This window comes from Humulus lupulus, chromosome 4 (genome assembly GCF_963169125.1).
Source record: "Humulus lupulus chromosome 4, drHumLupu1.1, whole genome shotgun sequence".
Lineage (NCBI taxonomy): Eukaryota > Viridiplantae > Streptophyta > Magnoliopsida > Rosales > Cannabaceae > Humulus > Humulus lupulus.
Window position 1 is genome coordinate 95371338 of NC_084796.1, and position 14004 is coordinate 95385341.

The 14004-nt window shown below is 35.7% G+C and overlaps 1 protein-coding gene across 1 annotated transcript; it reads left to right on the forward strand.

Moving 5' to 3' along the window:
- Positions 1–4747: 4747 nt before the first annotated feature.
- Positions 4748–6316, forward strand: LOC133832386 (uncharacterized). Its single transcript, XM_062262736.1, has 4 exons — positions 4748–5112; positions 5207–5342; positions 5414–5554; positions 5657–6316. The coding sequence occupies exons 1-4, from the start codon at positions 4748–4750 to the stop codon at positions 6314–6316; spliced, it is 1302 nt and encodes a 433-aa protein (XP_062118720.1).
- Positions 6317–14004: the final 7688 nt, after the last annotated feature.

Here is a 14004-nt window from a genome sequence, read left to right on the forward strand (position 1 = left end):
AGTGTTGCTATATAATTCAAGGTTGAAGTTGTTTTCGGGAAAGCTGAAGTCTAGATGGTCAGGACCTTTCACAGTGGTCATAGTGTTCTCGTATGGTGCAGTGCAAGTTCATAGTGAAAAGACGGGACACTTCAAGGTGAATGGCCAATGATTAAAGTATTACATCGAGGGCCAAGTGGAGCGAGCTAAGTCCATGGTGATTTTGAGTCCAATTTGAGTGGGAAGGCCACGTCTGGCTGAATGATGTTAACGATAGCGCTATAGGAGGCATTCCTATAATTTATTGTTTTTTTTAAGCTTTCCAGTTGAACAATTTGGTTAAATTTTTTAAATTGCAGTTGTAATGTTTATTTTTAATCAGCTTAGTATACGTTGTACTTAGTAACCGTGCAAATCGTGAAAAGATGGCTCAAAAAATTGTTTGGAGGTCAATTTGCGACTTACTTTAGCTAAGTCGCGGCTCCTGGAAGTGTAAAAACTTAAGAAAATAAATGTTGGTCTCTGGGGGGAATTAGAGACGCGACTTGCTATAGCTGAGTTGCGGTGCACCTCCATCAGCAAGAGAAAACCAAGTATAAATCCAATTTTCTTAAAACACAACCCACATTCAGAAAATTCCCTCCTTCAAACCAATTTTTTTTCTAAATTTCCTCCCATTCTCCCATCTTCATCCTCCCTAAAACAACCATAAATCCAAAACCAAACATTCATAAATTCATCTTCCATTCCATTCCTTCTTCTAATCCAAACCCTAGATAGCCTTATATGTGGCATTGAAGAAGAGAGGAGTATTTGAAGATTGTGAGCAACATCAACAACATAAATGGAAAGAAAGTCCCTAATATTCTAAATACTTCAAATTCTGGGATTGAATTAGTTTGTTGATTGGTAGAAAAGGGATGTCATTCAAATTTTTGGACAAATTGTTATTATATATTGGGTTCTTTATGTTGGTATTGTGATTTGCTTATTTTTGCGGTATCTCTATTTATTGGAAGTAAGAAAATTAAGTGGCAGTGTTGCCGGATTTTTGTCATAGTCTTTGGAGAATTTTGTTGTTATGGGGCCAAGGAAAAATCCTATTAGATCAGCCTCATCTAAGAATGCCAACCGACCATCCACATCCCGAGACTCACCACCATAACCATAGCTAGCTCCACTACCACCACCCCTTCCTCAAGAGTTTGACCCTTCCAGATTTATTAGTAAGGATGCCTTTGACCACTATCAAAGGATGTCTCAAAGACAGGTAATTCAAGAATGTGGAATGGAATTCTAGGACCACCCGTATCTTCGGGAAACCTATGAAATCATTCGAGCGGAGATTCAAGGTAGAAATTGGCAGAGTTTTGTGGATCATCGCTTGACAAAGGCTAAATGCTCAATTGTTTATGAGTTCTATGCTAATTTTCTAGGGGCAATTAATAGTAAAGTATTTGTACACGTGGTGTGGGTGGAGTGTAATATTGATAACATCGATGCTTTATATGAGTTACCAATGCTGTCGCAGGAGGATGATGAGTATCATCAGCTAGCCTATTAGAGTGAGGTAGATTGGAATGATGTTGCTGAGACATTGGGAATTCCAGGAGTTAGTTTTGTAATGCAAGATGGGAAACCAAAGAATTTAAGGAGGTTTCAAATGAACAGAGTGGCTAAGGCTTGGATTCTCTTTGTGAATGTGATGCTTATGGCTAATTCTCATCTATCTAAAGTTGGGACCGATCGGTGTCTACTTGTTTATGCCGTCATGAAAGGATTTTCAGTGGATATTGGAAGAGTGATACACACTAGTATCCGAGACTTGTGCAGACTCAGTACCACTACTAGCTTGGGGCATGGTTCGATGATTACGAATTTGTGTAAGGTATTGGAGGACCCCAAATACCTAAGTGATCTTTATAGGAAAGCCATGGGGCCTATTTCTTGAGCTTCCGTGATCAAGTTTAACCCACCATCTTTTGAGGCTCCTGCACCATAACCCCGTGAAGTGAGAGTTGGAGAAGAGGGAGACCGAGACAATGAATTGGAGCTAGTATTGGGGTCACAGTAGGCTGAGGTCGAAGCCAATCAACTGAGGTAAGGTAAATTCTTGAAGCTTTTCTAAATTTTCTGTTGAGTTATGGTGAGAGGCTGAATTTATGATTTTTGAATTTTTGTTGGAATTTTGGATTAGTAGTTGGGATGTTTGTACTGCTCTGGGTGTAGTATTGAGATGTAGAGGCTTAATTTTGTCTTTAGTTTATGTTTAGGTTTGATTCTAGTGATTTTAGCTTGGGGAAAATCTAGGAAAAGTGCTGAAAATTCTGAGTTCACGGGGGTCGCACCGAGGCGTTGTTCTTGGAGCGTCATGGCCTGCATGAACTCATTGGCCTTAGGAGGTTAATTGAACCATCTTAGCGCTGCGAGGCTAGGTGGGTTGCATCAGGAGGCATGTCTAGGGAAAAGTAGGGTTTGGCTCTCTTACTTGTGGAGGGTCACGACACTTGAGAGGGGCTTCGCGGCTCAAATAGGGATTATTGCCCAATTAAGGTTTTTAAGCTCAGGAACCCAAACATAAAGTCTCGGAAAGGATTCTACTACCCGGTTTAGTAGAGTTTGAGATCCCGAAGGCTAGAAATATACATTGAAACTCTTGAATAATTTATGTGATTGATGGTTATCCGTTATTGCTTGTGGCTAGGTTATACCGCTAGGGCTCAAGGATAGGGATTGTGCTCGGGATTGCCATACGCTATCTGCTCGGGACTCAAGGTAAGAAAACTGTCTGTGCCCGTAGAGTAGGGCATAGCCCGATTATCTATGCTTGTATTATGCTTGGTGTTATGTGTAAATTTTTGTAACTATTATGTCATATATATGCTTGTCACTGAGCGGCAAGGGATGGGAATAGCACAGGCTGGGATCAACAAGGGCCTGGAGCGGCAAGGGTCGGGATCGTCATTAAGCATGTTGAATGCATGTCTTCATGGCAAGGCCATCTAAGGGTGTCATACTCACCCGCTTGGTTAGGACCGTGAACTCGGTGCTTGATAACGAACTTTGACTGGCTTAGGCCGTTGTTGTGAATTTTAATGGAAACGTATGGATTATCTGTTGTGTTTGATTTCCATTTATTTAAATGAGTTATTTTATTTGTTGTGCTAGTGAAGTTTTCTTGCTTGGCCTTGGCTCACGGGTGCTCTATGGTGCAGGTAAGGGCAAGGAAAAAACCGACCAACCATGAGTTGGAGGGAATGGAGCGGTGCGTATATGGTTGGCCTACCTGGCCACTACAATTGGGGTATTTTTTAGGAGCAAAGTGTAAATGTATGATTTTTTCGCCTAAGTCTACTGTATAGTAACTTTTGAAGTTGTAAATATGTCTTAAACAACATTTTGGGAACCCAATGTAACTATTTTAATGACCTTAATAAAAGTTAAACCTTTTATATGAAAGTTTTATTAAATGAGTCCTTACGTTAATTTAATTATAGTTTTGGGTCTAACACCTCGATTAGCGAGTCAAATACACATTTTAAAACCACTTGGCGTTATGATATGTGAAAATTAGCACGCAAGTATATGTGGTCAATTCATGTAATATATGATAAGTAGAGTATCGATCCTACGAAGACTGTTTTCCAAATACCATTAATTGTTCTTTAACTTTCTATTTGGTGAATTTAAACTTAAATGAATAATTAAAATTAAAATGAATACTCTAAATTATGAAGAGAATTTAAATAACTATAAGCAAAACAATGAATCAACTAATTCAAAATCAAAACTAAAAAGCCTAGGAATTAATTTCATCAACTTTTCATTCTATTAATTTTACTAATCAATTCTAGATCTATTCTTTCTATTCTAATAGCAGGTTAATATAATCGATTCCTATTCTTTTTCAAGATATAAGATCTTAATCTATATGCAGGTTTTCTACATTTATTTGATAAACTTGAACATATAGAAGGCATTAAGCAAATAAACCTAATTAGTACACAAGTCATACAGGTACTTTCGTCCAATATGCAACCTATGTCTATATAATGATAGCATATTCAATTCTCATCTTTTGAATTTTGAATCAAAACCATTAAATCAAGTAAATAGTGATCAAATATTTACCAGCATTAAACAAACATCATATAGATTAGAATAGAGAAGAAAAATCAATAGAACATCATAATTCAATTAGATAGAAATCCAAGTGACTACATTAAACCCTAGATAAAAAAAATTAGTTCATGGAAAAGAATAGAAAAAGAAGTAAGAGAAACATAAGCTTGTTGTGACACAACCAAGGCGATAGGTGCTCTCTAGTTTCTCCATGGCGAGACGCAAGAAGAACAACCAAAAGCCTGCTATAAGAGCTAAGGTGACTAAATCTCCATTGCTCCATGAGACGTGTGAGGGACAGAGGTCTGAGCTAGACGAAGATATACCAGAGGAGATGGAAGAAGTGTTCAAGGATTCGATTGTGGATTTTCCAGAAATTGGGATTCGAGGACCAATGGAAATTGATGGAGAATCGTCTGGAGGTAAGAGAAACAGAGAGACAGAGAAGGAACCAGCTTCGGGTGAAGGTGATTTTCAGAGTCAAGCGAAGGATAAATGGACTCAGTTTCGATCCTTGTTACCAAATCAGGGAGGGGCTAAACTCAAATTTGAGGAACCAATTGTATGAGAAGGCCAACGAATTGCTCAGGTCGACTTGGAGGAGATCCATGTTGAAACTTCATTCTGGAACTCAGTTGTGGTATGTATGGTTCTTGGGGCTAACCCTCCATTTGCTATTTTTGAAGGATTTATTAAGAGGATATGGGGTAAGTTAGGTATTGATAGAATTGCTTGGCTGAATGTTGGATTTACACTTGTGAAATTTCGAGATGAATCCACTAGAGACTTGGTTTTGGAAGCTAGGGTTCTACACTTTGATAGAAAACCAATGATAGTGAAGCCTTGGTCTGCTGATTTAGACACTCTTAAGGCAGTGAAATCTATTCCCGTTTGGATAAGATTCCCAGGACTTGGACTGCAATATTGGGTCACTAAATGCTTGAGTGCCTTTATGAGTACAATTGGGAACCCAATACTGGTCGATAAAGTTACTAAGGACAGATCTATGATGTAATTTGCTAGAGTGTTAGTGGAGATAGAAATATCTTAGGATCTCCCTAAAACTGTTCAGTTTCTCAATGAGAAAGGACACCTAATGGAACAGCTTTTGGAATTTGAGTGGCTTCCAACTCAATGTAGAGGTTGCAAAGTGTATGGTCATACTGAAAGAATGTGTAATAGGAAGTAATCTGAGACTTGGAGGCAGAAAAGCCGAAATGGAGAAGAAGAGGCTAAGTAAGGTCCTGTGGAACAGAAGCCATTATCAGAGGATAAAGGTGATACTAGTGGGGATATTGATACTGGTACACAGAAAACAGCTACTAAGGATTTGCCTGAGTCCCAGGAGGTGTCAAAGCAACAGGGTCATTTAATAGCTGCAACGAAACAAGTTGATGAACCAGATAGGAACTCCAGAGAAAGATCTACTTTGGAATGGACTACCCCGAAACAGGTAGGGGAAATAAGAAGATAACATTGAAGGCACAGAACAAACTGAAGAATTCATGTAGTGCTTTGCAAGATAAGGTATTGTAGGTTACAAACTTGGGACTAGAAACAACAAGTTTATTTCATGGAGAGTCACAACATTCTTAGCTGGAATGTTAGAGGTATTAATAAAAGGGAGAAACAGAAATCTCTGAGTTCATTTTGTTTTGTGAATAAAATTGGTCTAGGTGCCCTATTGGAGACTAAACTTCGTGGTGATAAAATTGAGAAAATGATGAGCTCATTTTTCATTGGATGGAGCTATTTCTCAGGTTCAGCTTCAGAAGGTCGAATTCTTCTTAATTGGCAGCAACATTTGGTTTCTATTGAGGTTTGGAAGGAGAGTGATCAGTTATTACATGTCTTTGTTAAAGAAGTGAAGTCTAATAAGTTGTTTTGTGTTACATTTGTGTATGGTAGAAATTCGATTGAGGAAAGATTGCCTCTTTGGGTTGATCTTACTGGGTTGTGTTTCCCAGCCACTCCCTGGCTTGTGTCTGGGGACTTTTATGCAGTTTTTGAGGGTACAGATAGAGTTGGTGGCCGCACCATTACTGCCCTTGAATTGGCGGATGCTCAAAAGTGGAGGGCCTTGGGATTAGTCGATGAGTTGCGCTCTAGAGGGTCTCATTACACTTGGACCAACAAACATGCTAATGAGGACAAAATTTACTCTAAATTGGACAGAATATTTAAAAATGAAGAGTGGTTGGACTTGTTCCCTTAAGCTGAAGCTGTTTTTAACTGGGAAATGCTCTCTGGTCACTGTTATTGCATTATCAAACCTGGAGCTACTGTAAACTGTGGCCTTAAGCCGTTTAGATTCTTTAATATGTGGACCGAACATGGTAGCTTTAAAGAAATTGTCATGCAGAGCTGGTGCAAGCCTAGTAAAGGGTATGGGCTGGATCGAATTGTTAGGAAATTGGGCAGACTTAAGATGGTTCTTCGCAAGTTCAACAAGCATACTGTGGGAGATGTTGCTCAGAACTATACTTCGGCTAAGGATAACCATCAAGCTGCTCAATTTTCTCTTCAAAGTAATCCTCACTCGATAGAGTTACAAAGAGAGGAAATTTTAGCAGGTGAAAGTTATGCTTATCATGCTAGAACTTATGATAGTTTCCTGAGACAGAAAAGCAAAGTGGACTGGCTTCGTTATGGTGATGATAACACGGCGTACTTTCATGCTTGTTTAAAAGAAAGAAGAGCTTCTAATTGTATCACTTTAGTTGTTGCTAAATCTGGTCAGCTAATTGAGAGATTTGATGATGTTGTGGCTCACTTTGTGAATCATTTTCAGAAAATTATGGGAAGCCAAAGTAATGCTTCGGTTCCTATTCAGCATTCTTGTTTCAGTCTTGGTCACAGACTGACTTTGGACTAGCAGATCAGATTAGGGAGGCCTTTTACTAAAAAGGAAGTGAAAGACGCCTTGTTTAGCATTAGCTCAATTAAAAGTCCGGGGCCGGATGGGTACGGGTCAGGCTTTTTCAAAGCCATGTGGAGAGATTTAGAAGCTGAAATCTCAGAGGCCATCTTTGATTTCTTTGAGCGTGGTGTTCTGCCAGAAGAGGTGAATAAGGCTACCATTTCCCTGATTCCTAAGATTGATACACCCACTAGGGTAGCAAATTATAGACCCATAGCGTGTTGCAATTCTATTTACAAATGTATTTCTAAAATGCTTTGTGGTAGATTGGAGACGGTGCTTCCTAGTGTAGTTCATCAAAATCAAGGAGCGTTTGTTAAAAACAGATTGTTGGCACACAATATTCTTATTCTTCAGGATATTATTAAAGGGTATAAAAGGAAAAATATTTCCCCTAGGTGTGTGATGAAAATAGACCTGAGCAAAGCCTATGACATGCTGGATTTGAATTTTTTGGAGGACATTCTCACAGCGTTTTGCTTTCCAAATAAGTTTATCAAGTGGGTAATGACTTGTTTGAAGGACCCTACTTATTTGATCCTAATGAATGGTAGGATTCAAGGGGAATTTAGAGGTCAAACATGTCTAAGGCAAGGGGACCCAATCTCTCCATTGTTATTTGTGCTAGCTATGGAATATTGTACCCGGCTGTTATGTCTAGCCTCCATGGACAAGGGTTTCAGATTCCATCCTAAACGCAAGCCTCTAAAGATTGTTAATCTTTGTTTTGCCGATGATTTGGTCATATTTTGCAAGGGAGTCTCAAGCTCAGTTCAGATAATGAGGGACGGTTTCACTGAATTTTGCTTGGCATCTGGTTTGTCTGCTAATATGGAGAAATCTCAGGTCTACTTTGGGGGTTTGGTAGAAAGAGAGACTCTTCAACTGCTAGATAGGCTCCGTTTCTCAGAAGGTTGCTTTCCTCTAAAGTATTTGGGAGTTCCTCTTCGAACAACTAAATGGAAGGCTGGAGATTGTGCTATCATCATAAAAAAGATTCAGCTGAAACTACACTCTTGGGCTAGTTGTCATCTCTCTTTTGCTGGGAGGGCGCAATTGATTAACTCTGTGCTACTGAGTATCAGATCATTTTGGATGAGCATTTTTATTCTCCCTAAGAGTGTCACCAAGGAAATAGATCGTTTATGCAGGAATTTCCTCTGGGGAGTTAAGGACAGTAACAATAATCGTAGTAAAATGCATCTCACTGCCTGGGATCAAGTGTGCCTGCCAAAATGCATGGGTGGTCTTGATTTTAAGGAGGGTTACAACTGGAACAAAGTGCTCCTTGCTAAGTTTGTTTGGGCTGTTTCATCTAAGCAAGATATTCTTTTGGTGAAATGGGTGGATTCCATTTATCTGAAGGGTCAGGATTTCTGGGCATATATAGTTCCTCAGGATGTGAGTTGGTATTGGAGGAGAATAGTTAATCTGAGATCTGTTTTCCCTGCTAAAAGCCTAGATGAGGCAGTCAAGAACAACAAGATTTGTTTGAAATTTTTATATCACCAGTTACTTAACAAAGAAAGAGTAACCTTTGCTAATGTGGTCTGGTGCTCCTTGGCTGTGCCTAAACATAGATTCATCTTGTGGCAAGCTACTCTTGGTCATCTTATCACTCGTGACAAACTAAACTACTGTCAGCTGGAATTGTCTACATTGCTCTGCCTGGTTTGTGAAGAGGAGCAGGAATCCCACTCGCATCTCTTTTTTGCTTGTTCTTTCTCTTAGCAGGTTAGAGCTCAAATGGAGGACTGACTGGGTAGGGATATTTGGCCGAGCATGTATGAGAATTGGTGCTCTTGGATGGTTGGTAAACCGAAGGGTCTGAAGCAACAGTTTGCTGCTGCAGCTTTGGCAGCAACTGTTTATATGATTTGGAGGAATAGAAACAACTGTATATTTGAGTTTAGTTCTCTGTCTGTTGGCTTTGTAATTCAATTGATCAAGTATTATTTGGGAAGTAGACTAACTAGACTTCCTAAGTTGAAAATTGGGAAAAGTGATTTAGCCTATTTTGAGAGTGTTGGTCAGTTGTAAGTCTGTTTAATTGGGCTCGGATGAGCTTGGTCTGTAATTGTTTTGTTAGTTTTTCAATATAATCATTCTTTTCATAAAATAAAAAAAAAAAAAAGTAAGAGAAGAAAGAGAGTAAATAGAGAGAGGTCTAGAAGAAAGAGAGAGATAGATCCAGATTTAAAATAGTCTAAAGCATTCTTTTTATAGTGATAAGGTTGTGAAAAGAGTTTTCTAGATGTTTCCATTTGTTACTTGATAATGCTCCAAAATATCTTTATTTGAATTTCTAATCCCATAACTCTAGATTGCATAATCTTGTAAGTCAAATATCACTACGTAAATGTCCTAATTTGACTTTTCTTGTGAAACAAGCTTTCGTAGGTCATTGAATAAGCTTTCCAACGCCACCAAGAATACATAAATAAGATAAGTGAGTCGGGAGATATGGTAAAAATACCAAAACAGTCTCACATTCAAAATATCTTAGATTTTTCTAACAATTTAAGTTTGAATTATCCTTTACTTCTCCAATCAATTCAAATAAATATCTTTTGATTGTTTTTCTCTTGATTGAAGATAATATTTCAAATAAATTTTGAAATATTTATCAAATATCCATTTAACAAATAACAATCTGAAAAATACAACAACCACATATAAAAAGAACTAAAAATATAAAATAATAATAATAAAACTAAGACTAAAAAGTATTAAAAATCTATCCTATCAAATTCCCCCAAACTAAACTTTTACTCGCCCTCGAGTAAAGAACACAAAAGACAAACAAAAACCAAACTAAAAATCTAAAACAACCAACACAAATGAATCAAGCCAACAACAACAATTTAAGCCTCAAAATATTATGAATAAAATACTTATATAATCTTCAGGAAAATCAACTTATAATCTAGAATTTCAGTCAAAATTCTCTTCCAATTCACTTAAGTCCAAACAAAAATAAAAGTTCTCAAAATCATGATTAATAAATAAAATGTATTCGAATCATTTCATACTCACCAATTTTTTTCATTGCAATCAATTAATATCATTATCTAATAAGCTTGCTATATTTACTAATCTCCACTAATGTAGAAAACACATGCCAAAAAATCAGTAGGACTTTCATGGCTTATAATTGAATGGCTTAGGTAAAGGTAGATGAAAAAGTCATTTAGGCTCAAATATACCATAAGCATACAAACCAAACAAATCAATCTTATGACAAACTCACGAACCCAAAAACAATCCCAAATATCTCATTATTTCTTGTTTTGAGAGAGAATTCATACACATATATTTTTTTTTTCCTTTTTTTCATTTCATTATTTTTTCTAATGAGACTACACTCCCCAAAACTTATTTCTTTATATTTTCAATTGTAGTGTAGTTTATTTTCAATATTTTTTTTCTTTCTCTTTCAATTTTTCTTCATCTATTGACAAAAATTTCCAAATATAAACCCCATTACAAACCATCCCTCAATCACTTTTCATATGCTCATGGTATACATCAAAGGGAAGAAAAAATAATAACAAAGTTTCAAATAGGCTCGAAATAAGTGTCAAACAAAAAGAATCAAATTAGGCTCAAAATGGGGTAACTAGTGATTTAATAAATCAAGGTTGGCTTGAAAAACTCAAATGTTCCAAAGAATTGCCTAAATCATCTTCTTAAACATGTATCATCTAGGATTTCGTCTCAAAAAACAAGCAAACAAGTTCTAGAATAACAACATTTCAATCTTATTTTTATTTTAAAAATTCAGCAAGCATAAATAAAATTAAATCACACAAAATTTATCAAAAATCATGATTAAGCTTTCAATTATTTAAGTGAACAAAGTAAAAATTGAAACAACTATTCAACCAAGCACACAGATTTGTATAGCTTTATTCCCATTCAATTTATACAACACATCATTCAATCATATTATCATTGGGTAATCATTGTCAACTTGATTCAAAGAGCACTCTAAACAAAAACTAAACAAAACAAAAAAAATAAATATAAACCTAATAAAACTTAAACAAACTAAGATATCACAATGAGCAAAGCAATAAAAATCAAATCCCTTCCCCCAAACTTACTCTAAACATTGTCCCCAATGTATAAATAAAAGTAAAGGAAAAGAAAACTTCCATGTAATCCAATGCATTGCTCCATTGTAGTGACTCTCATTGCTATCCTCCTTAGGTTTCCAATATAAAGTTATTCTTTGACGCGTCAATAAGTGGTTGACGCCCATAATAAGCGTCATATAAGACAACTTGAAGGTTGTCATTGTGAATGCCCACATGCTTGACAAGATATGAATCTAATCTGTATGTCAGTCCAACAACGCAAGACTTTGAGTGATGAGCTTGGGGAGAAAACTTTGGTAGCCCATAAAGGATGTAGAATAGTGAAGGTTTCATCAATTTAAAATATGGATCCCTTGGAGGTATATATGTTTGTACCATTGATGAACTCAAATCAAGGATTGTAGGTGCTTCCTCATCCTCCAAAGTCATATTTTCCTCATCTTCATTTGTGAATTCCTCATATAACCCTTCTGACTATTTTTCACTCTCCACTCGGCTATCCATAAACATTCTTGTGATTTTCTCTTCAACAACTTCATAATCATGGATGGAATTTACTTCATTCACCACACCATAATCATTATCTACCAAGCAAGTATCCAACTTAGTAAAATTTTGAGTGAATATAACTTCAAGGGTCTCTTGTTCATCAACTTTACACTCAATCTCTTCTAATGGCTCAACCATTGGTACTTATATAGTATTCGAATAACTCTCACAACCTTGATTGTTTGAGTAATTGTCCTTAAACCACTCCATATTCTGCACTATTAAATTTAAATTGTTCTTCAACTGAGCCAGTACTTCTTCAATTTCTGGTTGATGCTCTTCATGCTCGAATGGTTGGGGTATAATATTAGGATCTTGGAATAATGGAGGATATTGGTGACTCCAACCTTGCAGTGAAGGATCCCAATGCCAATGGTAATCAAAATCTTCCATATCATTCAACAACTCCATTATATCATCATGGCATCTTCTTAATAAAGGTTCACCAGTTACCTCTGCTACATAGTTTATCCAACATCTTGTTGCATCATCTAATCCATTGTAAAAGAAAAGTGTAAGACACCCCCTTGAGAAATTGTGATAACATCTCTCCACCAATTCATTAAATCTCCCCCAAGCAGAGTAAAATGGCTCATTGTGTTGTTGGAAAAAATCCACGATGTAATCTTGATGAAGCATTTTTTTATTTACCTCGCAAGTCAAACACATAAAAGAAACACAAATTAAATAATAAATAAATAAAAAAACCAAGTTAAAATAAAAATCAATTATGTCGATATTAATAATATAAGATATAAAAACCAAATTAGAACAAAAAAAAAACAATTAATTTTGATATTGGAAATTTAGTCCCTGGCAACGGTGCCAAAAACTTGATCTGTGAAAATTAGCACGCAAGTATACGTGGTCAATTCAAGTAATATATGATAAGTAGAGTATCGATCCCACGAAGACTATTTTCCAAATACCACTAATTGTTCTTTAACTTTTTATTTGGTGAATTTAAACTTAAATGAATAATTAAAATTAAGATGAATACTCCAAATTATGAAGAGAATTTAAATAACTATAAGCAAAACAATGAATCAACTAATTCAAAATCAAAACTAAAAAACCTAGGAATTAATTTCATCAACTTTTCATTCTATTAATTTTACTAATCAATTCTAAATCTCTTCTTTCTATTCTAATAGCAGGTTAATATAATTAATTCCTATTCTTTTTCAAGATATAAGATCTCAGTCTATATGCAGGTTTTCTACATTTCTTTGATAAACTTGAACATATAGAAGGTATTAAGCAAATAAACCTAATTACTACACAGGTCATACATGTACTTTCGTCCAATATGTAACCTATGTCTATATAATGATAGCATATTCAATTCTCATCTTTCGAATTTTGAATCAAAACCATTAAATCAAGTAAATAGTGATCAAATATTTACCAGCATTAAACAAACATCATATAGATTAGAATAGAGAAGAAAAATCAATAGAACATCATAATTCAATTAGATAGAAATCCAAGTGACTACATTAAATCCTATATAAAAAAAATTAGTTCATGAAGAAGAATAGAAAAAGAAGTAAGAGAAGAAAGAGAGGCAATAGAGAGAGGTCAAGAAGAAAGAGAGAGATAGATCCAGATCTAAAATAGTCTAAATCATTCTTTTTATAGTGATAAGGTTGTGAAAAGAGTTTTCTAGATGTTTCCATTTGTTACTTGATAATGCTCCAAAATATCTTTATTTGAATTTCTAATCACGTAACTCTAGCTTGCGGAATCTTGTAGGTCGAATATCATCATGTAAACTTCTGAATTTGAATTTTCTTGTGAAACAATATTTCGTAGGTCATTGAATAAGCTTTCCAACCCTACCAAGAACAAGTAAATCAGATAAGCGAGTCAGGAGATATAGTCAAAATACCAAAACTGTCTCACATTCAAAACATCTTAGATTTTTCCAACAATTTAAGTTTGAATTCTCCTTTACTCCTCAAATCAATTTAGATAAATATCTTTTTATTGTTTTTCTCTTGATTGAAGATAATATTTCAAACAAATTTTGAAATATTTCTCAAATATTCATTTAACAAATGACAACCTGAAAAATACAACAACCACACATAAAAAGAACTAAAAATATAAAATAATAATAATAAAACTAAGACTAAAAATTATTAAAAATCTATCCTATCATGTTACAACTTGGTATCAGAGCGTTCCAAGGTTTATGGTTCTTTGAGATTGAACGAACATGTACGCTCGTTGTCAAAGACAAGCTCGTCTCACGATTAGTTGGTATTAAGTGAAATATCTGTCTAATTATTTACATGAATTGCCCTATCTGCCTGTTGATATAGAGATCAT